Genomic DNA, 27,908 nt, shown 5'->3' with positions numbered 1-27,908 from the left:
ATAAGGATATGTATATTTGACTTTACAGTGTGGGATGGCTTGTAGGATCACATTGCTCTTATGGTTTGTCATTCCTCTATTTTGGACAGTAGAATATTGGCATAGCTTTTGGAGAATGCAGTACAGGACATGACAAAAGTGTAATAAACCTTATGGAAGCTAAGCTGGCAGACATCTTAAGAAAATGGGTACTTTATTCCAGCAGAATCAAGTATGTTCTTAATAGCCCTGGCATTTTTAGCATGTTTTTAAAAGCATCACTGATGGGTAATGCTGTGGAATACCTCAAAGCTAAACCGGTTTGACTGCTTGCATATCTTTACAGGTGCAGACTGTTAAAGAGGTACCCATAATAGGTAAGCATGAAAACATATTTATTTTCAGTTTATTGTGGAGGAAGTTATGTCACAAATACAATATACTGTTTCAGTAGGGAAAGATCTCACCATGGCACCATCAGGAAGAAAGCATGGAGGAAAAGCTGGTAAACCAGCACAGGAAGATCAGACCATACCTTCTTTTGACTTTGAGGAGGAAAGAAAAGAACTGAGTGGATCAGAGGAAGATATTAGAGAAGGTGCTTATATGAAATTTTTAGGACATTAGTAAAATGTGAATTTTATCACATTTGTGATTATGAAAAGAAGGGAAGAACTTCTGAATCAGCCAAGGGCTGAGCACAGCATGGTTTATAATGCCAAAGGCCACCAGGCTCCTAATGTGTAATTTTGATTGGTAATTTTCAAAATAATATAAATATCTATTTGTGATTTTTCTTTTTAAAGGTGCAGAATTACAGTACCTCTTTTACAGTAAACTCAGATTGGACTCTTATAAATTTTTGTGTTATTTTTAGCTTTCTGATGATTGCTAAATTGTGAGTTGTGATTAATGGTGTAGAGAAATTGAAACTATTTGGGACCAGGGCAGAGAACTCAGAGCAGTGCCAGCCCCAGTCTGCTTGCAGAATAATTCTGCACCATCTGCCAGATCCAGACTCAGAGTTACAGGAGCTGCCAGTGTTATGAGACATGGGCAGGGAATTGGCATTACAGAAAAAAATTACACTTTTAATAATGTGAACAACCAACACAAAATGTCTTTTTGTAAATATTTCTATACTCCTCCTTAAGGTGACATACCAGTAATGGACAAGCATGGAAAGAAAAGACCTCTGGTGAATACTCATGTGGTTCCAGATGATGTGGGGTAAGGTTAGATGTTTGGGGGCTTTTTCCAAAATAAGCAGGTCTTAAATAGATACCAACTTTAGTTATTCACTATGCTTATTTTTGCCTTGTTTGGGTTTGGCTTGGGTTTTTTTTGGTATTTGATTAAAAAAATCAATTGACAGATAATACAGTAGTGGTAGGTAAAAAAAGAATTTTAAAAAAGGCATTTTAAAACTGTAATTCTTCCATTTCTTTGTAATTTCTCTTGAACATGCAGAAAAAAATGATATATTTGTGTGTTCTTAAATTTGTTTCTTTTAAAAGATTACTTGTTTAATTGTTGATAATGTCATTAAATCCTATTAATTTTTTCCTCTCATTTTAGTTGCTTGAAGACATTACCAATACTTTAAACGATCCACATATTGCATGAAAAGAAATTATTTTACAGATAAATCTTAATTTAATATTCATGGAGAGTGAATAAATATTAATCACATTTAATATTCATGGACAGTGTAAATGTACTAAAAAAGTACATGCTTAAAGAGTTTTCAAGTAGATTATAACTATTAGGTTGAAGATACTGTTTTTACTGTACTGTAACACTGCTTTACACACTGGTGTTACCATCTTAAAGATGCTGCATAAACAACCCTGAAATTATTTGCCTTGGGATTTTTTTACTGTGCCAGTCATGCTGAGAAGGACTTGTTTTCATTTGGTGTTCCAAATATCCATTTTGTTTTCTTTGTTATAGGGAATAATCAGTTTTATTTACTGACTCCCCTTACTCAAGGCATGTTAAATGCCTGTTTATATAATAGTGCCTCTTTACTGGGGAGTAGCTGATAGATTCTAGCATTTTATTTAAAAAAAAGGCAAATTAATCTGAAAAAGAAACCTCTCACAGGAGAATAAAAAGAATAAAATTATCTTATGGCAGTGGTGGTTGTGTTACTGCTTAGAATAATAGGCATGTGAATAAAATTAGTTCTAAGCATATTCAACAGATCTGAAGTCAGAAAATGGGCAAATAAAAATCTGACACACTTTTTGTAGGGGTGAAGTACAGAATATGTTGGAGAGATTTGGAGGTAAGTACATTTACATTCTAATAAATAAAATACAGTGGTAGAATTGGCAGTAATAACTCACCATAAAATAACTTTCAAGACTTATGTAAAATGACTAGTCTCTGTAGCACTTTTCAGCATTTCTGAATAAAGCCAGTTTTCAGGAAAAAAAGTTATATCTAAGGAGAGCAGAGGGAAAGAAGAGGAGGGAATATCTGCATATAAATGAGTCACAGCTTGTAAGTGTACATAATTACAAAGGAAAAGGGAAAGATGCATGAGTGCTTTGGATAATCAATTCCAATTTTAAGATGAAGTTTATAAGTAGTAAATATATTGTAGAGAAAAGGGACAATAGCAGTTTGCTGTTGTTCTCACTCAATTTTTTGTTACACTGGCATAGAGGATACTGGGGACGCAAGATTTGAGTGAGAAATAAGGGAAATGTAAAGGTTAATATAAGCAGCAAAAGAGAACAAACAGTTCTAATTCTAGACAAGCAATTTTGGAAGTAGAGATCAGTTGTGATACAGAATGAGAGAGCAGTCTGAACTTAGCACTTCCAGAAATACAGAGAACAGGGAATTACAGGTAAGAGAATTTCAGCAGTCAGAAGGAATGAGAGTTTCTGGAACAGCCAGATAACGAGGGTCAGTAATGCTGCTCATCCAGTGATGAGCAATTTGTGTGTGTCACTCAGCAGGATTTAGTATAGTCATAATCAGATCCTCAGGTGGATTTACCTACTTAAATTACCAGCTGAATTCTAGAGAGTGACAGGATAGAGAAAAAATACTTTTAACATTTGTAAAGAATAAACAGTACCCATCACAGAGTGAGCAAACATCAGAAAGTGGAAGGAAGGGAAATCGTCTTAATGCCAGCATTATACACTCAATAACTGAGTAATACTTTCATTGTATATAATAAAAGAAACCTGTACAGAATCATTACTTGCATGTCAAATTTAAGGTGAAAGAGAAGCTTGAGTAACTCCTTAATCCACAAATTAGAACTTTTGGCTGTCACAAAATTAAATATTTTGTATTACATATTATAATGGTATTAGAGATCTGGCAATTCAGATATAAGGAGGATTGCAATGCTAAAAAGTTATGACTGTAATTTAAGACTCAAAAAAGGAAAAAAAGGAAGGATGGAAGGAGGGAGAATGAATGGATCAGAGAGAAGATGCTGTGTGCACAAAATAGTGGGTTTGGCATTAGCAGAGACAGATGCCTCAGCAAATTAGAGAAGTTTGACAGATGTTTCCTGAAATCTACAGTGAGAAGGAAACTAAATCACTGTATTAATCTTAAACTGTGACTTGATAAATCTCCAAATGTAAATGGAAGTGAAACAAACACAGTAACTTATATTAATACTTAAAAAGTACTGTCTCTCTGAAGTATAAAAATAGTTATTCATTCATTCAGTATGTTCACAGGGATAGTAACCACATACTAACCTTAATTTATTTCTGAAATTCAAGAAATTGGCATATGACTCTGAAACAGGTGTTGGTTAGGGTGTGTGACAGGCATAAAGAAACAGCATTCACAGCAGTGCCACCAGCAGGCTGAGGGACATCACCACATCAGGTCACACCAGCTTCTTGTTGCTAGAACACACCTCATTTGCTTCTCCAAAGTGTAACTCACCAGCCTTTTTAATGCATTTCCAGTGTGCCTAATTTCTAAATATTCTTTGGCTTTCAGCTGACATTAACAAGGCTCTCTTAGCTAAGAGGAAACGATTAGAAATGTACACAAAAGCCTCACTCAAAACCAGTAACCAGAAGATTGAACACGTTTGGAAAACGCAGCAGGAGCAAAGGTGACCCTTCCTCTTGGTTTCCAAGCCTGTGGAACTGGATTCCCTTCTCGGGGACAGCATGGATAGCTGATCTGTCACCTGCAATAGCAGGCACTGTGTCTAATGTTAAACATCTGCTCAGGGCCTCTGCTGCCTTCCATTGTGTCCACTTTGTTCATGTGGCAGCAATAACTTAGCACATTCTCTTTTGAACAGACAAATTTAGGATTTGGAACTCTGAGAGCAAGGCACATCAAAGAGTAGAGCTTACTTTTATCTTTATGGAAAGTGACCTTTGATGTTATTATGTATTTTAAAACAATGGAGGGGAGGAGTGTTTCCCCATTTTGGCATTTTCTGTTTCTACTTGAAAACTGAAAAATGTTCAGTAAAACTTTAATATCATTCTGGTTAAGAAAGTAAATAATTTTCACCTTCCTTAACATTCCTCTCACCTCTTAAGGCATATTTAATTACTACATCTGATAGAGTTAGAGCAAAGTGGAAAAAGAGACAGTTAAAAACTAAAAGTCAGCAATGCTTGTAACTGTCTTGGTGTTGTATTTGAAACTTGTATGGAAAAAATTTTAAGAAATGATCTTTCAGTTCTGCAAAGTAAACACCCTGTGTTAAATCAAACACCTGTAACTGAGTTAGAAAACATGGTAAATCTCAGAAAACCTGACACTGTTAGGAAGAAGAATTGTTATAATTTCTTTTTAACCAGAATTTTATGCTGTCTCTATAGATACATTCCACATCCACTCAGTGTATGTGTGTGTTCAGTTTTTCAAAACATACAGTACTGAAATGGGGTCAGATGTCAAAGTAGCCTATTTCTTTATTTTATTCCCTGTGTATGTTGAACCTGTAGCATTTGTCATACTTACAGACAGTGTCTGTTCACAGGCAGAAGCTCAATCATGAGTTCTCCCAGCAGTTCCTGACTTTATTTCAGCAGTGGGATGTAGATGTGCAAAAGGCAGAGGAGCAGGAAGAAAAACTAACGGTGAGTTTCCAGCATGGTGGGAACTTCACTGTATTTTCCAGAAGGAGGGAATATTGTTTCTATACTCAAGAAATGTAAAAACACTTTATGTTGTTTATACATATGATTGTTTAAGTTTGAAAAGAGAGGTGCATTTATAAACTTCATTGCAAGTTTATAAACACTGTTAAGTGATGCCCTATGCCAGCATACAGCTTGAGAAAAGTAAGGACCATTTAAGGAGAAGAAAGACATGTGCTGTTTCTCTCCATCCATAGTCTTTGGCTTCAGGGAACAAAGGAATAAAGGAAAGTAGTTGTTTTTGTAGCATACATTCCTTAAAAATATGCCTGTATATAATAAATGTAAGAGAATTTGATCACTGAAAGAGGATAGAAGCTATACAATGGAATGTAATCATGTGCTGTTGCTCTGTACTTCCAACACATTTGCAAGGTTCCCTTTTCCCTAGGTAGCACATTCCTCTGGAATAGCCTAGGAAGCTGTGGGGCATTAGAAATCCTCATGGGATTTTACAGGGATAATTCAGGTTGCAAGAGACCTCAGGAGGTGACTTGGGGCTTAATCCAGTCTTCAGTCTTACTTTCATTAATAAAAGCCAGGATAACTTCTCCAGGCAGAGATCCACCTTACAAGGCACAGATTTCCAATAAAGGCAGATTTCCTGATTCTAAAAAATGAAACTGGTGTGCTATCCAAGCACTCTGCTTAACAGCTGATGGAATTATGTTTTTCTTTTGCTTCTGCTTCAGAATATGCTTCGTCAGCAACAGAAGGTTTTTCAACAGGCAAGAATAGTTCAAAGTCAGAGACTGAAGACCATTAAGCAACTCTATGAGCAATTCTTAAAGGTAAATCTTTTTCTTGGAAAGCAGCTGATCCTTACCACTTACGAAAGCTATATTAATTCAGTGTTTCAAGCTTAGCAAAGTAAATTAGACATACTAGACAGCAAGCAAAAAAACTGTTTGGAGTACAACCACACAAAAATTTTACTTTTTTAGTTGAAGGTATTCCTCACAAGAGAAAACCTTCTGTGCCTTACTAATTTTCATGGCCCTTTGCTGTAATCTATCCTGTATGTTCATGTCTCTCTTGTCCTCAGGAGTCTGAACTGGACCCAGCATTCCAGGTGTGGCTTCACCAGCTGCCAGTATACAGGGCAGATTCAAGTCCATCAATTTCTGACAAACCTTAATTTCAGTTCAAGTAATTTCCTAGCTGGTTTTGATATTTCAGTTATGATAAGCTTGGTGTTTGGTTTTGGTTTTTTCCAAGCCTGGTAGTTGATAAAAATAAATCTGAAATGGAGCAATTCTTAGTTTAAAAAAATCAAAATTTACTGAGTATATTACAGAAGCATTAATAAATAATAACTGTTCCAAAATGTGAAAAATGTCTTCATCAAAGAGGAAAAACTGAACAGAAGGTCAAGTATCACTTTGATTTTTCCCCTCAAAAAAGATCAAAAGGTAGGATTCAAACCTCAAATAAACTTAAATAAATACAAATTAAGGAAAATGCAACTAGACACATACACAGAGGTAAGTGTAATTGTATGTAATAAAGGGAAGATAACTAGGGAGTTTTATTTGGCTTATTTGGGGAGAAGTGTGCAAAGAAATGCAGTGGGGTTTAAACTCCTCACTTCAAGTCCAGCAAGGCAGTCATACTGAGCCCCTAGAATTCCTGACAGATGTCTGTTCAGTCTCCTCTTGCAGAATATTGAAATGTAGAAAAAGTAACTCAGACCTCACAGAGGCTGACTGGAGGGCTCTGTCCTCTTCCCAGGGTACATACTGTGCAAACAGGAATGCAGACTGGAGTATGAAGTCCTCTATGGTTCCTCTGCCAAGTTTGTGACAAACTCATCAATTATCTGTGATCACTGTAAAAATTAAATTCTAGTGTGAATTATTATTGGTTTGTTTGGTTGTTTTAAATTAACTGCTTGACATTGAGGAGTTCTGAATTAATATTTTCCTTAACTTCAGAGCATGGAAGAGCTGGAGAAGAGCAATGAAAATCTTCTGGCCGGTGCCCAAAATGAACTTCGCAAGGAAATGGCGATGTTGCAGAAGAAGATTATGATGGACACCGTAAGTATCAGACTATGAAGTTAGCTAAATGCAAAAATAGAACATTCAATTAAAAGTCATTTGACATTCATTTAATTCAAAGGAATCATATTGATACAACATTTGTTCAGCATTATCTCCTTTTCTTGTGACAGCAACAGCAGGAGATGGCAACTGTTCGCAAGTCTCTTCAGTCCATGTTATTCTGATGGCTCAGTGGAGGAGCAACTTGTACCTAAGTAACACGATACAAGTACAGGCATTAGAAGGATGTTGAGATTTAAATGTTTCAAGGTTCCTATTAAACTCCTTCCTGGATTGTTCTAATCTTGTCTGTTCAGGTTGTAAAAACATATCTTAGTAAACTTCTATTACTGGGGGGCACTATGGACCCCAAACCGTTCACTGTCTGTTCAGTTGACTTTTTATCATTTCATATCCACTTCCACTAGCATTGGACTTTAAATGGTTTCATTTTTTTATACAAATTGTAACAAGGGGAAAAATTAATGAAACATGCATTGCCCAGATTTTACATAACTTGAGGCCTTTAGGTACATTGTACAAATAGAAGCATTTCTAACAAGCTGCAGATTGTCACAGTTTCAATTAGCCTGCTGATATATTAGCTGTTATAAAAATTCACAGAGTATGACATAGCTCAGACAGAATTGTTTAATGATGTGTATTATGGTAAATTAAAGTAAATTTTGTTAACTCTTTTGTTAGTCTAGACATTGCACTATCTCTGTATTAGTACAAGATTTATAAACTGCTGTAATTTGTCCAGAAATTTTTTTTTTTTTGAGTTAAAATTATGAGCTTAACGTATCTGCTCAAGTAACAATAATTAAAGATTATGCATTTTGGGGTCTGCTTTCTGTAGAACCACTGCTAGAAGAAATTTACCTAATTTATTTAGTACAGGCTATTACAAGCCTTTGAGATGGAATATTATTTTTTGCAATTCCAAATGACTAGCAATTTAGGGAGACCTGAGTTTTAAGGATAAAGCATTTATCTTTCATGTATCTCATTAGAGTAAATAAGTATAAAATAAACAATTGGCTTAGTGCACATGCAGTTCGTTTTTACAGAAAACCATTACACCTGAATATCTACTTTTAAGAATTAGATAGTTGCCAATTTATTTAATGCTTTGATTTAATACAACAGTAGATAAAAAAACCATCCACACATCCACACACACCAAATGTGATGTTGTCACAACAATGTGTTTCAAAACCATATTTTTCTTCTCAACCTAAGAGCATTTTGAGCCACATCATTTGATGGTGGTTCTCCAGGTCTGGAAGCCACATTAGTGGTGGCTAACTTGCAGTAACTTCAGCTGTTTGGTTACAATGAGTATAGAACTCCTTGTTCTGCCCCTGCCAGAATTCAGGACAGGAGCAAACATGGGAGTTACACTGCTACACTGATGCATGGGGGATATGGGCCTCTCATGGTAACCAGTAACAATGCTGCTTTGTCATTACTGAGTCTCAGCCCTCTAAGGCCAGTGACAGGAGGCTATGAAACAGGTCACAGGTTCTGCTTCAGATCTTCAGCAGGAGCTTATTTGTTAGCATTACCTCCTGCTTCTGGTTTTATTTGTTAGTATTGAGTCATGGTTCTGGTTTTCTGAGTGATTTCTGCACTAGTCTCCTATCGTCCAAATACCTCAACCATATCCTCAAAACTACTTATACCTGCTATGCCAGGACAGTTCTGACCACTGTGGAGAACTCACTCATTTCACTCCTAAGATACTGCCTGTGTCTTTTCATCAGGAGGTAAATTTGCTTACTGTATTCAGCTCAAGTAAAATGGTCATTACCATCTTCTTTCCTATTTGACCATGGCCTGGGTTCAGGCTAAATTCATGTGCGGATGCTGTGTCATTTCCAGCCTCAAACAGCAGTAGTAGGATTCATTCTGAATTTATATTAGTCACTTGGAGTTACAAGCAGTAACTGTTACAGTTACAGATCCTCAAAATTATCATTATATTCTTCTTAGGCAGGAGGGTGGTAGATGCTATTTTATTTCCTCCAGACCAGCAGACAATATACCACTTTAAAAGTTCCTTGAATGCCTCAGAAGTATTTTTGAACTAATAAGCAGGTAGGAAGCTTCACTGGTAGTATTTTTAAAACAAACCATGGCATTCTTTATTGGACAGTTCAGGAAGGACTTCATTAACTCAGAAGCTCAGGTACATATCAGCAACTGGAAGGAGTAATGCACACTTACATTCAACAGCTTTTTACATAAACTACGTATTCAAGTAGTATCTCTTGAAAGGAGCTTATGTATGGCGTTTGTGTGCAAGTAATCAATTTTTCATTCAGCTTTTCTATAATGGCAACAGCCTTCTTGTTAGATATTTTATGTTACCCAGGGGGTCTGTTCTTAAAGGAAGAAAGAAGCTGATATTGGGCCTGAGTTCCTGTTTTGGAGAGTTTTACATTAAGGTTCAGTTTTGTGCCCTTTTGTTCGGATAAAGTACAGTAGCAGCTACAAGACAGTAGGATCAATTGTAAGGTAAATGAACACAGGGATAGCACAAAGACCAGAGAGGGAAATACAGAAGGGTGGGCTGCAGTGCTGGAGCCACAGGCTTTGGAGTTTATCAATGAACTTTGTCCTTCACTTGCATAGGCTCACAGATACAAGTTAGGGTGCCTAAAGTCAGTCCTGTCCTTACACAGCTACCTGTAGTCTAGATAAGGATGAAGTACACTGAGACTGACCTTACTGTGACCACAGAACCAGAAACTGGCCTTGAAGGAAAGTGCAAGCTAAAGTTTCATGTGGTAGCAGTAGGTTATGTACTTAGATTCCAGTGAATGCATGAATTCTAAAGGCACTCATAACAGTACTTTGAATCAAAGCTGTACCTCCTTTATCTACTGATCCAACAGCTTGTTCCTTAGAAGTACCAGAGGAGAGACTGAGTGATTTTTAGGTCATGGCTGCCTCCTTTTACCAGTCTTAATAATGCAGGATTGAATCCATTGGTACATCTGACAACCACTTCAGAGCAGTTCTAACAAAACTTTAGAAGCTAATGGTACAAGATTAGACATTAAATTCCTCTTCAAATTCTGGCTGGTAGCACCTTGCTTTGCATCTACATTCACCAGAAGAGAAGTACAAAATTAAAGTCACCTAACAGGAAATGGCAACATTTTCAAATGTAGTATTTGTGGTCTGAAACACAGGGAAATACATACTGGTTCAAAAGTACAACAGCATCTGCAGAACTTTGTACCTACTAATTCTAACATCTGGTAATGTCTGAAACACAGTCAACTTTCTCATAAAACTGTTTTCTTCAAAAGCTTTATCTGTCTTCCCAAAAACACAGAGGCTGCTTCATTCCCCTAACTGCTTCTTCTCTTGTCCTTGACCTATTTAATCAGTCATTATGGTTTTGAACCTGCTCAGGAGCTTGATGAGATGAAATTCTGAAGACATGTATATGAAGATGAGCGGCAATCTGTAGGCACACACCACTGGCATATCTCAGCATATCAAACAAGGATATGAACTTCAAAAGAACAAAACAGAACAGGTTAAAAAAGAATCCATTTTTAAAAATTGTCCCTACTATAAATATGCTATACTTTAATCAGAATTTATCCAAGTGACAAGCATAACATAAATACATCATTGTAACATAACAGCTACAGAGTGGTCTAGTTTAGAATTAATAAAACCATCACAAAACCCCACCATCCTAACAGCACTAAACACTTACAAGATCAGATAAAAACCATTTGTCTGCAGTTCACAGACGACTTTAAAAATCCCCATGGACTAAAGCATAATTTCAGCAGAGATTTATAAATTTACTTCCATTTCTCTGTTCCAAGGAAAGCAAGCCAGTCAGCTCCCAAAAACATATTTACTTGGTGCCCAGCACTCCCTCTGCAGTGACAGCAGCAATGTCAGCAAGTCAGAAATGGCAGAGCAGAATGACAAGGACAATCTCAATCCATTCCTTAAAGCGTGGTCCAAACAGAAAATATAAAACACTTACCAATGCTATCCACAAAACAATATATTCATCAATGAAACTGTTGAAGTACTGGTCCAAAAACAGAAGTCCCGGCCCAATAAATGCAGAGTCCTGAAGACAAATTTCACTTTTTGTCATGTGAGCCACCTATGTTTGAAAAAAAAATAAAATAAAGAGTGCATCCCTGCAAGACTGGTGTAACTACCAGCAAACAGGCATCACATTCTTGCCCAGCAATGCCCTCTTAGAAGTTACATCTATACCCATGCATTTCAGCTATCTGCAGGGGCTCCCCACTCTCTAGTTTTCCAGCACTGCATTCAAACTCTAAGACTTTGCAAATGTATTACTAAAAAAGCATCTGGCTGGATTACTAATGTTGGTAAATTTGTAGTAAGGCAACTTTTTAAAATCCATTGAGGAGTGTTTTACGTACAAAAAAGACTAATACTGAAAAGATAGAATAGAGACAGAAATGTTTCTCTCTTCATTTTAATGATCACAGTAAATTCTCATTTCAGATAATTAAAGGAGAAGCCACAGCACTATTAGTAAGCCTTAAGAGACCAGAGTTAGGATGTAAACAACAGACAGTAAGTGCATTTCTAGGAGTAAGTTAAACAAAACTGAAAGTCCTAACCAGTCCACTCACAGCAAATACATGTTTTCATCAGTGTCACATATAATCTCTCAGTAGAACCCTGAGTCCAGTTCAGTGTCTTGATCACAATGAATCTGGTAATACAGGAGCAAAGCAAAATGGGAAAACTCTTCCCCCTGATCCAGTAAGTGTTTAGCCAAGAACCAGGTTAGTTTTAGGAGGTTTAGGACTGACTTACCACCAACTTCTGTGAGATTTTGGCATTCACAAGCCCAAATGTCAAGACATATAGGCAAGAATGTTTTTCAAACAGCTGAGTTGTAGACTTTTTATAAATTGTAGTGGCCAGTGTGATAAGCAGTCCAATGTGCACGGCTGGTGAAAGAACACTTGTTCCCTAAGATATAAAGGGATGGAAAATCTGTTTTAAACTTCAGTCACATGATAAAGTCCAAGTTTTACACATATTTCAAATCCCATTAAACAAAACCAGAGTTGCCAAAACTTGTCAAAATGCATTAGTATTATGTCACTTCTCTTAGTACCCTTTGCAGTACCCTTTGACCACTAATCAATTTTTTAGGAAAATTCACTGCTGGTTCCCATGACAGAAGAAATCCAGTAACAGGCAGATAATGAACTTTGCTTTTGTGAGCCATATAACACTCACATGCCTGTCTGCTTAAAAGCTTAAACAAATAGAGCCCTTACAGATCACCTGAAACATAATAAATTATGGGCATAAATTATTCAAACCTCAATTGAATTTTTAGAGCAACTTACTGCTATTGTAGATCCATTCTTTCCAACCCCTCCACCAAAAATGACACGGAAGTAATTGAAAAAAGAAAGTGCTGTTCCACACAGGATGCCAATAACTGCAAAGAACTTCAGCTCCAAGCCCAGCAAAGGGACCTTAGCAGAACACAAAAGAAACGAAACCAAAACAAACAAAGAACAAACAAACCACAACAAAACAAGAGAAAGATATTACAAGTTAAGCACACAACACCTTTTTTAAGGAGTGATTAAAGCAGTCAATCTTATCTACTAAACAAATGTTTTATTCAAATCCTTACTTTCCTGGGAACAAACTCAGGACAATATTTAAAATTTGTTTCCTTACTAAGAAAACAAGTATTTTTTGTATTGCTTAAACTCCTCTACTGAGTACTTAAGTTCTGTTCTTGAAATTCAGCTAGATCTTAGTCTGCTCCTCCTTAATATGTTCTTCAAATATTTTCACCACACAAGCAAAAACATGACAGACTACTGCCATCAATCACCATGATTTGGGAGCAGGAAGAGGGATAGTTCCTTCTATTCCACTGGATAAAACAACACTGATCCAAAGGAAAAACAAACACCATCTGCCTGCTGTGTGTTTTGGCATGTTATTTGTATGCTGTATCTTTGCATATGCATGGGACTATGATGAAAAGTCTCCAGATATAAATTTCAATTAAACAGTTACCTTTTGGAATCAATTGCAGTGTCAAGGAAACTTCCAAAGGCAGCAGAAGATTTTAAAAAGAAGTATAAATGGAAACTGCTTACTACATTTTTTGAATATATAGTTTTTTTGTGATACAGCATAACTACAACAAATTCTAATAGTGAGGAAAAAGTTAATCATAATTTAAGTTCAATGCACCTACTTTGTTTTCCAACATGAAGACAAGCTTTTTGAAAATAGAAAAAAAAAGGCTAGGAAAAGGTAACAAAGTGTAGCTAAACATTCCTTAACTGCCGAGTAAACTTCTGAACTAGTTTTGATTTCTATTGGTTATCAATAGTATGGAAAAGTAAGTCTCAGCTCTTTGCACTATAACCAATCAGAACTATAAATTTCTGAGTAAAAGCCCTAGAAAGCTGAAGATCTTTAGATACTGTCCAATATAGTGCATCTTTAAAGATCAGAATAAAAGCTACAGATATGGAAATGTTTTGGGACAGAAAACAATGTTTTAAATATAAATATTTACATGGCTGTGACGTAATTCTTAAAAATCAGTACAAATATGGATAACTTAACCAAAACCCCCTGGCTTCATCCCACAGTTTCATTAAATTGAAGCATTTATTCCTAAATTTTAAGATAAATTGTTTAACTGAAATGTATGCCTTACAATAAAATATACAAAATATATAAAACCAGAAAAAAACCCATTTGCTAAAGCTTAAGTATGTGTGGAGTACTAGCTCCAGATCAGAAGTTTATATGTGGCAGATGGGGTCTTTTTTCCTCTGTGTAGCTGCAAATCTGTGCACAGGGAGTGACACCAATAGATCTAAGTTAACTATGGCATTAAAATGACCAACAGTTGTACAATAAGCTAAAACAACATTACACAACTGGTAGGTGTTGACAGTACTTGCACAGAGCAGCTTCAAATACCACAGGAACTGTGGACACTTGCCAAGAAACTCAACAGGAACTCTGAGCATTTAACAGACTCACCTTATAGTCCCATAATCCTGTTCCTCCATAAGCAGTTATCAAGAGCAGCATTGCTATGGTGATCTGAACTTCAGTTACATCAATTCTGTGAAAGGAGAAAAAAAGAGATTTAGTTCAAGGACTTTTTGCTGTAAGTGTAAAGTGTGTGTGGAGGGAGGAGGGGATAAAACCCTCAGTAACTGTACTTCAAATGATATAAATATATATAGAGTATTACTTTCCTTGACTGAGAAAGCTACTCTATATGGGGCACACATCCCTGGCTAACATTTAAAATGAAAGCTATACTCCTTTTCTGAAGCAAGCTACATATAATTTTGAAAGGGGGACACTTTAATGAACACACTGTTAACTACTGGAGAATTCTGTACAAATTTACAGACTTGTTGATGTCTAAGTGTCAAATCAAGGTTTAAGGTAAGCTCATAGTAAAAGCAATAAAACATTTCCATTAAAAGCACAGCAAATAAAAGCAGACACTATAACGAGCAGGCTGGGAAAGAAGGGATTTCTTTAAGCTTCATATCATGAAAACTTGACAGATACAGCCTGCAAAATAAGGGAGGACTGAGTCAGTGGATAGGTAAGCATTTGCCATATTTCTGAGAACATATAACTGCTATCTTACTTTCCTCCATAAAAGCTGTTTTAGGAAAGGTGGCCTTGTATGCCCTATGAAGTCCAGACTCCATATTTCACCTTTTTTTTGTTCTGAGACAAGACAGACGACTCTTTATTTTTGTATTTAATTGATGAAACCTCACATGAGGCCAAGGCTCAAGGAAAAAAAAATCAGTACTTTTTAAGCTTTAACATAAATAATGAAAATAATGACAAAAAAAAAGTGTATATAAAAGTTACCTTTTATGGTACCAAAAGTTTGAGACAGATATCTTATTTCATACAAAAGTTACCAGCAAACACTGATAATGAATGTTCAAGATTTCCTTTAGCAGTTGCAATAAATTTGCTCTTTTAAGGTACTATGGCCAATGGGTATTGCTACTTAGCACATGACCTATTGCAGAGGAAGCAGAGGGTTTTTAGAAGAAGACAGCAATCATCTTTTGGGTAATGGAAAACATTTATCTGAACTTGATAATCTCAGTTAAAACTCTCTTCTTTCATCAGAAAGATGGTAATAAAATATGCTAAATTTCATCACAATCTTGTGACTCTTAGAGGGTCCAGAGTTTAAACTACAGTTAGATGACAAGCTGAGGTGCTTTAAAGCCAAGAGCATGGGGAGTCCTCTTCTCCCTAAGGTGTTGTATTCCCTCAGTTTTACTTGCTGCAGTGCTCACTGGACTGTCAGGTGAACCAGTCCAGCCTGCCAGTGCAGTGTAGGCTTTTCACCTTCTGCCCGTTTAATGAAGTGGCTTGAGGTCCAGTGACAGTGTCACAGGACAGGGGGCTGGGAGTGGGCTCTTCCTTCTCTGCCAGGGATGAAGTGTTACATGCACCCTGCCACTGCTGAACTTGCTGCTTACCTTATGCAAAAGCACCATGTGCAAGTGTTCAGAGGTTGCACTCTGTACTATTAACACCAGGATTTCTAATCTGCATTGCCTTTGTTGTTGCTTGTGGTGGGAGGAGGCTCCAACTTAAAGTTGTGCCAAAGTTTAATACTTAATTTCACAGTGGCTCAGACTGTGGGTGGCAATAGAACCCAAATCAGAGCTCAAAGACTTTAGTCAGACATCTGACAGTGTCACATTATTCAGCTCTCTGATCCTTCCTGGCCATCAGCACTAGCAATCTCATTTGTGATTTATTTCTAAAATTTAGTGTTTCTAAGTGAGAAATAGCATCAGTGAAAACTTCTATCCATCTTATTATGTACCATCATATTTAGAGCACTATACTAATGCCTTCTTCACAGCTCTATGTTTAAGGGAAACCTAATTGGGAGCCTTGAAAAAAAAAATGACCTGTTTTCACTGGACAGAAATAAGTTATCTCATGGAAAAGTTGTGTCCGTTTAACTTTGAACAGTAACCATGGAACACCAGGCCATTCTGAGCTGTCTGTACACTATCATTATGTTAAAGCAGAAGTCACCAAGTTTTTACAAAATCTTTATGTGGTAAAGGGATCTCACTGCCTTCCTGATGTGGGGAAATCATTCTCATGCTTTTTGCAAGAATAAAAGGTCCAGAAAAGCAGTCATGTCTGCAAAAGGCCAGAGCTCATGGCCTGGTCCACCTCCCTTCAGAGCAGCCTCCTGCCCTGGACAGAAAGTATCCTATTTCAGCCATCACTGTAAAGCACCTATTTTTATTTACAGCACAAGATGTCCTTTAAAAACAATGGGATGTGTAGGCAGGCAGAAGAATTACAGTGGTAAATGTAATAATGTGGTAAAATGCATACCAGCAAATCAAAAAGAGCTCTTATCAATATCACAGAGACAGCTGCATTTGGTGCAATGTGCAGGGATAGCTGGTCACCAGCCTGTGGGCCAGCTGATTGGCTAAGGCACCTCTGGCAGAGCAGAGCCAAGCAGGACTATATAGAGGTGATTTAGCAAGTGACTGGCATTAGCAGGACACCCTTCATGTATCCCTTATTTTCAGTTCTGCTACCACAAAAGTCTCAGACTTTTCCTCTTTTCAGAAGTAGTTATACTAAAGTGAAGCTCACTCCTTAAAACCAGAAAAGCCATGGCCAGGCACTACCCGAAGTACAGAAGGGTGCAGCAATCCCTGCATTATTAGCAGTTAAATAGAAATTATTGTCTTCTACATTCATGTCATGACTTCTCCTCCTATGCTGCAGTGAAACAGATAAAATTTCTATCAAGTCATGAACAGCATCACAGCAGTCTCTTTGTGTTAGAATTGACCTAACACAAAACCTAAAGGATATCAAAGCCAGTGTGAGCCAGATTTTAAAAAGGCTCTCACATAAATGTAGGGTAATTCTTCAAGCATTGCCACAGATCTGTGGAACTCCTTGAGGATGCTATGAGAGAGAGTTCATTCCAAGGAAGACTGAAAATGCCTATGAAAGGGAAACCCATTAGCAGGAGAATTTCTCTAAAATGTATGTGGTTTAGAGTTCCCTGGGGCTGAAACTGTTCTAGCTGGGAGATTACAAAGGGAGGTACCCAAATGCTTGCTCAGTCCCTACTCCTACACAGGGCACTTGCCTGCAATGTAAACAAGACCTCTGGCCTGAGTCTGCAAGTGCTTGTATGGGTTCTGACAACAAATCTGCAGAAAAAAGAGCCAAATGCATGCAAACAAAGCATACAGAGCTAAAAGCAGCTGTTAAAAGAACAGCAGAGTTAAGTATTGTGCAGAATTTCAAGTTTTTGTCAGATAAAACACAAGTCTGCTGGATTGAAAGGGAGATGAGAAAGAAGGTAAGAAAAAGAGAAAGCAGGGAGTAAATTAAGAACAAACTGAAATGAAGGAGGAGCTAGCAGCCTCAGACATTAAGCCACATGTAGTTCTAATGACACCTACTTACTTTCCAAACCTTAGTATGCCTGATACGTATGTCTGCCAGTGAGCAGAATAGAACATGAACAGTCCCACAAAACAACAGAAAAACAACCAGTCAGGATTTGATCCTAGTCGGATCGCTATGCAGGATCCAAGGACAACAAATACTGAAAAGCAGAAATGAATATGTTAATCATATATCCTTTTTGCTTGAAGTTAAGAGAAATTAATTATATAAATAAATAAAAATACAAGACATTTTACATCATTCTAACAAAGTAATGCTATGACTGATACTTCACTCAGGGGCAGTCCTGGTAGGAGAAACCAAAACACAGTATTCCTTTTCTGCCAAGGCAGGGCCCTGCCCTCTGGCCTACAGTGGCTGCTCTCCCTCCTCCTGGCCTTGCCATCTCGTGTTCTTTGCAACACCAACAACTTCAGCTGAAGGGCCAAGCTCAGGGAGACTGGCAGCTGCACTTCTCTGGGAAGTGACATATAAAGAAGCCACCAATTCCCACAGTAACTGTCTCAGCCATTGAGCTTTATGGAACTACAGGCACTGGCACCAACAGCAGCTCAGTTATGGAAAGTGAAACTCAGCAAGGTTTGCTTTTTAATGACACCCAACTTTTTTAAAACTACTTCTTCTAAGGAATATAAATCACCCTTCTTGTAAGTGCCAGGCTGGATGCCCTGTTACCAAACTGATATTCTGGCACCTTACTCCTAAAGGGGAATATGTGAAGATGCAAAGTTAAGTAAGAGCAGAACACATCTTACCCAACATCAGCCAAAGGAACTTCTAAAATACACCCTGTTACTGGCCAGGGATGCAAAGGTCAGGAGATGGAGAAATTATCCTAAAAAACCCTGTTCTGAGCAGGTGTTTGGACTAGATTATCTCCTGAGGTCCTTTTCAACTTCAACAATTCTGTGATTAATCAGCTGCTCCTGAAAACAGGCAACTTTTATAAACTAGGATGGGTGATAGTAAATGGAGGTTACCTGTGGAAATAGAGTCGCAACCATGATCAAAGAGCTCTCCAAGGGGAGAACTACTGTTTGTTCTTCTGGCTTGCTTCCCATCAATGGCATCCAGAGACTGGTAGATAAAAAGTCCTAGTGCACCCAGGAGGTAGGCCCAAAAAGGTGCCTGAAAGAGATTCACATAAAAGGTCACCAGGTAGTTCCCAATTTCTTAGCTGATAATCTCTTTCAATAAAGGTAAAATAATGTTCATCACAAAACCGTACTACATTGTGCTATCTGTTAATGGATAAACCAAACACCTTGCACTAATATCTACATGGATTGTAGTAACTACTGTAATGAACTACTTCAGATACACCAGTGGAACACAGGTCCTTCTATTCATTTAAGCAAAAACAAACCCAAAACTTTGGCCCTTCTTCTGCATCAACTGACCTTCTTTTCTACCTTGAACCCACAGTGTTTCTGTGGTTAGTTGCATTCTTTGTGCTGGAAAATGTTATAAAAATAAAAATTATCTTTAAAAAAGAAAGTAGTAGCAATGCACTTACTAAATCTGTCAGCAGTTTGTGTCACAGACACGTAGATGATTTGCTCATATTTACAACATACAGATATAAAAACCCACTAAGTTTTTTACTAAATAAAGACTTCAGCCTTTCGGAAAAGATATTTCTTCCAACACACAAAAATTGACTACCTGGGCACTTTGGACAGGGCTTAAAAAATAAGTAATTCACTAAATTGAAGGAGGAAGTACCTACTTAATATACATAATCAGTTTCAAACCAAGCTGCTACATTAACACCACTGTTAGGTTCAAAGGAACTGTTCTGCACTCATTCCTTTGAAAAGCACTGTTTTCATATGCACAGTCAGTCTGGCTTCATCTAGGAATTAGGTTTTGTTTAAAATTATTTCAAACACCTTTGGAACAAAGCACAGGCAACATTTTTACTTCATGTAGTTTCCAGTTTCCAGTACTTCCCTTAGCATTCAGGAGTACTGTTGACAAAAATGAAGTCAGGTAAAAATGCTGGCAATGCAATTTGCAGGTTAAACAACCAAACACCCACAGGCAGGCACAGAGCTGAATCCTTTCCCACTCCCTGCTTAGGGACAGCTGCTGTGGTGCTGCTGCACCTCTGCAACTCCTCTCCTGCAGCACAGATTGACCAACATTTGCCCGTGTATTTCCTAAGAGCAGTAAAGGCTATTAAGCAGATTAGACAGCAGATCAGATCTCAGTGTGCTGAGATTTGTCCACACTCAAATAAACCCAGTGTGACTGCTGGGGAAGAAGGGAAAATGGCAGCAGTAAGAATGCAGATGAGGTGCAGCTGCTCCTCTAGACATTCTGATGTCTCATCATCATTTTACTCATTGTCTTGAGCTAGAAAAAAAGTTATGCCTCCAGTTAAGACTGGTCACAAAACACACTTAGCAGCCACATGCTTAAGGAAAGTCCAGTTCTGAATAGCATTTTTGCTGTTATTTAAGAATTTCTCATGTATTTCAGGCTAGCTGAAACACTGTTATCAAAGTCAATTGCTTGGCTGCTTCACCTAGCTTTGAAGGAAAAGACAGCCAAAACATCAGGAACTCACTTTAGGTGCAAGCTCTGGATTTGTATGCAAATGAAAATCTAGAAAACTTTAAACATTCTTCAAAACTGGCAAGGCTGTCTCCTCATTTAATCCAAGGAAACCAAGAAAAATTGTTATCACAGATCATGTAGTAACCCTTAAGCAGGTGAAAGAGGATGAGAAAATATTATTATTCCAATGGGCATTTAATATACAGGTATTTGATAACTACTGCAAAGATTACACTGTAGAAATCCAGGTCAAGTGAAGACAACAATACAAGTTTGATGCTTAGTGATGGAATTAGTTGAGTTTCTTAGGTTTATTCTCCCTTCTAGGTTAATTCAACAACAAAATCTTGTCTTGGGGGATGTAGTTAAACCAGGGAGGAAAGTTTTAGCCACCTTTTGAAAAAGTTTCACTCCTCTAATGAAAGGGAAAGGATAGAGCCTGTGGAGGACAGGAGGTGCCTGTAGCTACCCCAGGACTGAGAATCACCAGAAGCCCCAGAGAGGCACAGAGAACTCAAGGGTCTCTCATGGCACGAGCTCTCTTGGTCTCACACTGTGCAGGGGGTCTGCAGCTACCTCCACTTGCTCTGCATCCTTCAAAAATAGAGGGCTGTCAGTCATTGCTCAGGTACTTCAGAACATAAAAGCACAGTCAGGACTTTGTTGAAGCTGAGATAATTTTAGCTGTGATATAATCTACATACTAAAGTTACCACAGTACATACACTGGCTTTCAAACTAACTTTGTTACATGGAGAATAACAGAGAATCTGAAACACAGCAGCTCCAGACCAACGAGCAGAAAGGCCATGAGAAATCACTGGTTGCACTGCTGTCTTTTAAAGGAGTGTTTGAAAGACACAGCCCATTTTATCAGCAGTATTTCTGTGAAGTGCCACAAAGGCCATCTGCAGTGTGAGGTGTCCTTATGGTGACAAACTTCCATTAATTATGAAAACATAGCTTGAGATCTACCTTTAGCTTCTTGCTAAAGCAAGTGTAACACAATATATGTAAAAATAAACAAATACATCAGCTTTAATTCAAACTTCTCCTATTAGGGCTTTTTGACAAAACAGTAGCTTTTTTCCCAGTTGCAAGTTATGGTACAGCTATGATCATTCAGACTAATCCAAGTCTGTTTGCATTAGCTCCTACTGGCACAAATCAAAGCAAGAGTCCCTCAAGCTCTCTGTCTGCCCCTTGCTGATCTGGACAAAGGGTGAGCATTTTCATCTGTCTCCCAATGAGGATCATCTGTATCCATTAGCACCTGTAGCAGATGTATCCGGATCCCCCACAGTTAAAGGACAAAGAATTCTTACTTATGTTAGTAAGAATAGCATATGTCAGAGACCTTAGAAACACTATCTGGAGCATTTCATCCCTAGGCCTTGACTTCAAATATAAACCAGAGTGGTAAGAACCAAAATTCACTTGTGATCAACTATCATTTAGCAGCTCTAATATTTTAATTGGTAAAACACAGTTTTCCAAATCACCAGTGGGTCATAATAACCATGGATTTTCTCTGGTATCCACCCTCCCAATACAGCTCCTGCTGCTGTCTCCTCTGCCTTCTCATGTGCCTGGCTGTCCATGCAGGGATGTCCCCTGATGGCTTCCCACACTGGACCCAAGTAGTTTTCAAATTAGAGAAGTGGGAGCATCTGAGAATGCTGACATGGCTAAGCAGAAAGGTCAGGAGGCTCCCAATAACCATCAGCTTTTCACTGATGAGGTGTTTATTACCTCTGCCCAAAGTTATATCCTGCCCAAGCAAATGCATTATTTGGCCAGACCTAGGTGCTATTCTCACAGAACTAGAAGAGAACAGAAACCTGAGGGGGGGGAGGCAGGGAGGGAGAGGGGGATGCTCAAAGGGATGTCTGAAAATACTACAACCCCAGAATTCTGTCACACACAGATTCTATTCAGTAGAATTGCTCATCTGATAACCCAGAGCATGTCAAAATAAAGCCATGTACAAGAAGTGTTTGACAGGTATGTGTGACATGCCTCTCCTTCAGGAAAAAATGGGGGTAGAACAGCAGGCATTCTTCTACTCCCATGATTCCACCCCACAAAAGAGCATGGGCATCTGCAAAAGACTACATGTGTCAGGGAAACCTCTCAGAAATTGTTTCAAGCACAGCTCTCAAATCCAGAGAATTTAACAGGCCAAGCTTGTGCAGTATTTAAAGATTCAGTTCCTTAATTACTCATCATGTTTAGTCATAATCTCACTTCCTCAATCCACGCCTAAGAGTGTTGCCCTAGTTTACATGGCACCTCTCTGGACCAGATCCAGAGGGAGACATTCTGACTGGACTTCCCCCTAAACATGGCTCATTTCCCACGCTTCTGTTCAGCACAAACCACTGTTTGTGGTTGTAATAACTGTACTAACAAATTGTACTAACAGCAAGAAGAGGGAAGGGGATGTTCAAACCTGAGCTACAGCAGGGAAGGCAGCATGGAAGAAAAATAAAATAACCAAATAATTATTTGTACCATACTCCAAGTGCACTTCATGCATACCAAGGACTCTCTGCATTCCTTTAACATCCTTGTCTCTCCAACAAGCCCTGTCTGAGAGCTCTCATCCTTCTGTGTCAGGATTCCCGCCCTCCTTACTTCATGCCAAATAACCTCCTTCTCCCATTCACAACTGACCTGTTCCCCTCTTGTGGGTTTTGGCTGAATTTCCCACTCCACTCAGTGCTTCACATTTATTTGCCAAGTCAGGTAATGCTTTTTCCTTCATGCTCTTCTCCCCCTGCCCCCCACACATACATGCCCTGCTCATACCAGCTGCTCCAGTTTAACTTCTTTTCTACTTCTCTACTCTCCCACAAAGCTCAGCTGTGTCCCTGCTGTTTACATAATATCATACGTGTCAATGTCTTCCTCTCATTCTGCCCTCTGGCAGGCCTCTTTCATTTTAAAGGTGGTTCAGCTGTTTGTTTGGGTTTGCTGTTGTTTTTTTTAAAGTTTTTTTGAAAGAGAGAGAGGCAGAGACAGCATCTCACCAGTGTTCCTCTCCCTCCAAACAGCTGATAGCAGAGCCAGGTAAAGGCACTCAGACTCTTCCCTGCTCTGTCTCCCTGGATATATGGCTTTCTAAACAGCACATTTAAGCAAGGTATAAACTTTCCCCTTTTATAAACTCACTACACCATTTCTTGAACAATCCTACAGAGCTAGCCACCACAAGCCTCCCTTCCTTCCCTTAGCTCCCTGCAGGAGAACCCTTGGGCCCCTGCCCCCTTTTCCTATCACTGCCCAAAAAGCAAACCCATAATTCATCCTTTTCTCTTCTGTCTTCCTCTGTTCCCAGCTCTTCGCTTAGATCATGCTGAAAGTGCTACAAGAATTATTTTCAAATAGTTATAATTCAATACAATCTAATAATTACATGATGCACTTCTGTCTGAAATTCTAGCTTCTCAAACCGTTCTACAATTACATGACTTTATAAAAGAGGGCAGATTTAGACTAAATATTTGGAAGATTTTTTTTATGATGAGGGCTCTGAAACACTGGCACAGGTTGCCCAGAGAGGTGGTGGATGCCCCATGCCTGGAAATATTCAAGGTCAGAATGGACAGGACTCTGAGCAACCCAATCCAGCTGAAGATGTCCCTGCTGATGGCAGAGAGCCTGGGCAGGAGGACCTTTAAAGGTCTTTTCCACCCAGCTATTCTATGATTTTAGAGGGACCTGTGGCTGATCTTGAAGGATTACCAAAGCCAGACTTCTCCACGGGCAATCATGAAAACAGAGGATCAAAGTTTCCTTTCTCCTTTTTACGAATATTATGATGTTTAGTCAGTTTTCTTCCTGGTTTTCTCCAGAAAGGGGAAAGATATGCAAGATTCCCCTGCAAAGCCTTATGAATTGACTAGCTGCTTCAGAGTCTGCTGGCAGTAGAGCAAAACAATTCACTGTCTTATGGTGGGGATGAAACAGAAATCCTCACCTAAAAACTGCTCCTTTTGCACTCTAATGCACCAGATACACATTGTTCTTACTTAATGTCAGCAAGAGTTTTCATTCCTAAATATTTCCCAAAGAGTGTCAAAAAAAAAAAAAAAAGGAACACAACCCAGGCTGCAGACACAGTGAAAACAATATTTTAGCACTCCACAGAACATGAAATGTGCAGGTGGTGTCCTCGGTGTCCTCTCCATCACCACACCTGGATACTGTTTTTATAGATTGCTGTCCTAAATTACAGAGATTAGGAAAATAAAAATGTGCACCATGGTTACAATAATGCCTGAGGGGTGCACATTCTAATTTAGCTGTAAATAAGAAAGTTTATGTTGAAACATGCACTTAGAGGAGTCAGTGATACAAAAATCATGTTCCTGCTAGGCAAGGAAATATTACTGAAGCAGACAATATTTTCTAATTCCAAACCATACTGTGCCAGTCAGTAACAAACAGGTTTTCAGTAGCTGCTGATACTGAAGAAGATAAAAAGGATAGTGTATAGGGAAATAACAGCTCCATGTTAGGAGAACAAGAGAGCATTTTGTGGTTTGAGACATTAATTTTATTGGGGAAGGGAAATCATGGAAATCACTGCAATAGGACAAAATGGAAGCACAAAGTACAAACAGGTTCAGAACAACTAACTCAGAAGGCAAAATCATGAGGTGGAAAGTGTCTGTGGGGAAACAGATCTGTCCATTGCTTTCTAGTAAGTAACTCAAACAGAATCCCTTGCAGAGAAACTGCTAAGCCACAGTCTTCTGGCAGCTGGAAAGGTATATATATACACTGGAGAAAGATCTCCTTGCTAAGCATCTGTTGGCAGCTGCTCTCTGAAGATTTCAACTACCAGTCTTGTTTTGGATGGTTTGTACAAATATCAGGACTTTTGTGTTTTCAATAAATGCTTAACCAAATTTAAGATTGGCTAGGGAATACGGAACAACCACATAAACCAACTCAAAAGAAATCCCCTACACCAAAACCCAAAAGTTCTTGTTACTTTATCCAAGTCTTCTATTCAGTGCTCCTACCTGTGAGACTATAACAATGTCATAAACAATGGATGTTTGTCCAGGTGATCAAGACACATTCACGATGGAAAGAGGTGCTGTCGAAGTGCACTAGGGTATTAGCTCAGTCTGTGATTTCAAGCATCTTTAATGTAATTGTCAGCTCCACCCATCCCTTCCAGCCAACACATCCCAGTCAAAACTACAAAGCAGGTATTACAACAGTGCATGCAGCACCTGTCAGGGTTGCAACAGATTCAGCTCTTTCAAAAAGCCATCCAGAAACATGATCTCAACTTAGGCAGAAGACGAGCTTAGTCATTAAACAAGCTGGAGGGAGAATGATGCTTCTAAGTGATGCAGCAAGAGAAAAATCAGGGCTGTTCTCACAGAGCAGAGGCAACAAACAAAACAACAGGAAAAGGCTGGATCCACACTGCATGTTTATAAAGGATATACTGATATCTGAACACAAATGTATAGTCCAAAATAGAGGTTCTTATAAAATCCAGCTAGTAACAAAAGTTCCTAAAATCCAACTTAAGTTTTCCTGGAAGGAATAGTTCCCTGGGTATCTGCAACACAACTTTTCTTCTTTTTGTACAAGAGTCCCCAAAGGAAAAATAACTTAAATAAAATTTACTTTCTGCTTTTAGTTTTGAACAGTAAAGAGAAAAAGCTAAAATGAGCATTCAGACGCATAGCTGGCACAACTGATATTTTCATCACAAAACTAAGCTAAAGGTAGCAGTACACAAGCATTTGAATTCTGAAAGTGGGACTAGAAGACCATCTGTAGTTTCCAACCATTCACTGTCATCTTTGTCTTCCCTTTTACAGCCTGGGTGCCTCTACAGGGTGATGTGTATCAGGGGAGTGGTCAGGGTAAGACCAAACCAAAGCTAATTTCCATCTGGATCAGTTTCCTGATATGTCTGCCACAAACACCTCTGCTAACACAAAGGGCACAGCACCTAGAGAAAAAGTAATGTTCTTCTGACAAGAACACTCACCAGGGTAAAGCTGTGGTATTTAAAAAGTCCCAAACAACTGCCAACCTCTGCTGTTAGAATTTAAACCCATCAGAACACAAGAAAAAATGGCCACAAGGTATTTTACCCAAGGTATTTGGGTATTTTACCCACATAAAGCAATTTCCCCCTGCTATTTTCTACTCTAACTACCATAATGACTCTGCAATGGGAAACTTGCAACAGGCTGGGAGGCTCTGATGGAGCTCCTGAAATTGACTGAGAAACTGTAGGCGCTGCAGGTCAAGTGACAGCAGCACCTGCCCACGATAACAAGCCTGTTTTCCTTCCAGAAGTCAAAGCAATTAAAGTTTCCCACACAAGGAGGGATAAATTTGAGCAGCTGTCAGCAAATTCACCTGCTTCCCAGCCCAGCCGCAGCTCTGATGCCCAAGCGACATCAGCCGTGTTTCGTGGTCCAGCCCTGCCCTGCTCCTGGGCACATCCCGCACCTCCATCATGACCTGCCGCTGTTTCTACACCCACGGCCCCTGTGTGAGAAGGGGGGACATTCCCTTCCCGGCCATGGAATGCAAGATGCGCTGTGTACGAGGCGGGGTGCCTGCCCCAGGTGATCCCGGCCGTGCCCTCCGCTCCACAGCGCGCAGTGCAGGCCAAGCGCCCGCCGCGCCACAGCCGCGGCCCCCTCTGGGCGGGGACCCTCGTCCTTCCACGCGATCCCTACAGCGTTTTGCCATTCCAACTTTAACACCCATCTCCAGCTGGACCCCTGCTGCCCCACAGGGCGAGCCGCTCCGCTGATTGCTCAGCAGAGCCCCGCAGCCCTGCCTGAACCCTCCCTGCCGAGGGACGGGCCACGCGTGTCGCTGCGGTGGAGCCCGAAGTGCCAGGGCACCGCACCCGCGCCGGGCACGGGCACCTCCGGGAGGCACCAGCCGGGCCGAGCCGAGCCGGGCCGAGCCGCGGCCCCCGCGCCCGGCTGCAGCCGCGTCGGGCGGTACCTGCTCCGTGGCGCTGGGGCAGCAGGCGATGAGCGGCAGCACCATCAGGCAGTTCAGCAGGAGGCCGCCCAAGGTGATGGCGTTGGGCGCCAGCCCCCGCGGGACCTGCTCCACCAGCCAGCCCCAGTAGGGCTGCAGCCACGGCTCCAGCAGCGAGCACCCGGCCGAGCTGTAGCGGTGCTGCTCCAGGCGCTTCAGCTGCGCCGGGCTGAGGGGCGCGGGCAGCGCCCAGGACACGGCCATGCCCACGCCAGCGGGACGCATGGCACCGGGGTCAAGGAGCCGCCGCCGCTCGGGGCGGAGCTGTGCAGAGCCGGGGGCAGCGGCGGAAGAAGCCGACGCCCAACAGCGCCTTGGCCGGAGGGGAACGGCCGCCCCCGCCTCGGCCAACGCGCGGCGAACGCCCCCGCCTCCGGCTCGGCTTTGGCTCCTCGGCCCCGAACGCGCGGCGCTCTCACGGCCCCGGCCCCGGAGCGGGCACGGCTCCGCCGGCCCCGCCTCGCCGTGCGGGGCTGGGGATGCCCGGGCGGGGGGAAGCCCTGGGTCGGGGCGGGTGCGGCCGGCAGGGCCCGTCCCGCCGCCTCCGCAGGCCGCGGGCGGTCAGGGCCGGGGCTGTCCCCGGGGA

At 40.1% G+C, this 27,908-nt stretch overlaps 2 protein-coding genes across 6 annotated transcripts; one reads left to right on the top strand and one right to left on the bottom strand.

Annotated features, from left to right (window-relative positions):
* Positions 1 to 205: 205 nt before the first annotated feature.
* SYCP3 (synaptonemal complex protein 3) lies at positions 206 to 7,887 on the top strand. Of its 2 annotated transcripts, XM_059472017.1 has the most exons (9): positions 206 to 356; positions 434 to 577; positions 1,134 to 1,209; positions 2,235 to 2,269; positions 3,967 to 4,084; positions 4,973 to 5,072; positions 5,825 to 5,923; positions 7,067 to 7,171; positions 7,306 to 7,887. In XM_059472017.1, exons 2-9 carry the CDS (start codon positions 448 to 450, stop codon positions 7,357 to 7,359), a joined length of 717 nt encoding a protein of 238 aa, XP_059328000.1. In that variant the 5' UTR covers positions 206 to 356; positions 434 to 447; the 3' UTR covers positions 7,360 to 7,887. The 2 variants fall into 2 exon arrangements, with proteins under 2 accessions (XP_059328000.1, XP_059327999.1); XM_059472016.1 differs by having other exon boundaries at positions 286 to 577.
* On the bottom strand, positions 6,627 to 27,526 carry CHPT1 (choline phosphotransferase 1). 4 transcript variants are annotated; one of them, XR_009418478.1, is made up of 9 exons: positions 27,284 to 27,526; positions 18,697 to 18,844; positions 17,714 to 17,855; positions 14,240 to 14,324; positions 12,562 to 12,693; positions 12,017 to 12,175; positions 11,199 to 11,324; positions 10,054 to 10,706; positions 6,627 to 7,385 (listed from the first exon to the last, which is right to left on the bottom strand). XR_009418478.1 is itself a non-coding variant. In XM_059472012.1 (9 exons), the coding sequence occupies exons 1-9, from the start codon at positions 27,524 to 27,526 to the stop codon at positions 7,341 to 7,343; spliced, it is 1,191 nt and encodes a 396-aa protein (XP_059327995.1). In that variant the 3' UTR covers positions 6,627 to 7,340. The 4 variants fall into 4 exon arrangements, 3 of the variants coding, with proteins under 3 accessions (XP_059327995.1, XP_059327996.1, XP_059327998.1); XM_059472012.1 differs by having other exon boundaries at positions 10,596 to 10,706; XM_059472013.1 differs by lacking the exon at positions 10,054 to 10,706.
* Between the last annotated feature and the right edge of the window lie 382 nt (positions 27,527 to 27,908).

This window comes from Ammospiza nelsoni, chromosome 5, assembly GCF_027579445.1.
Source record: "Ammospiza nelsoni isolate bAmmNel1 chromosome 5, bAmmNel1.pri, whole genome shotgun sequence".
Lineage (NCBI taxonomy): Eukaryota > Metazoa > Chordata > Aves > Passeriformes > Passerellidae > Ammospiza > Ammospiza nelsoni.
Note: the sequence above shows the minus strand (reverse complement) of the source record. Positions and strands in the feature narration are given on the sequence as shown.

Bases quoted from the DNA above. Each gene is read 5' to 3' on its own strand.
- SYCP3 (XM_059472016.1), top strand. From the start codon at position 403: ATGTCACAAATACAATATACTGTTTCAGTAGGGAAAGATCTCACCATG. The intron at 578-1,133 runs GTGCTTATATGA...CTCCTCCTTAAG, and splicing joins AGAGGAAGATATTAGAGAAG to GTGACATACCAGTAATGGAC. The intron at 5,924-7,066 runs GTAAATCTTTTT...CCTTAACTTCAG, and splicing joins TCTATGAGCAATTCTTAAAG to AGCATGGAAGAGCTGGAGAA.
- CHPT1 (XM_059472012.1), bottom strand. From the start codon at position 27,526: ATGGCCGTGTCCTGGGCGCTGCCCGCGCCCCTCAGCCCGGCGCAGCTG. The intron at 10,707-11,198 runs GTAAGTGTTTTA...GTTCTTTTGAAG, and splicing joins TTGTTTTGTGGATAGCATTG to TTCATATCCTTGTTTGATAT. The intron at 7,386-10,595 runs GTTCAAAACCAT...CGTGTTACTTAG, and splicing joins CTCATCAAGCTCCTGAGCAG to GTACAAGTTGCTCCTCCACT.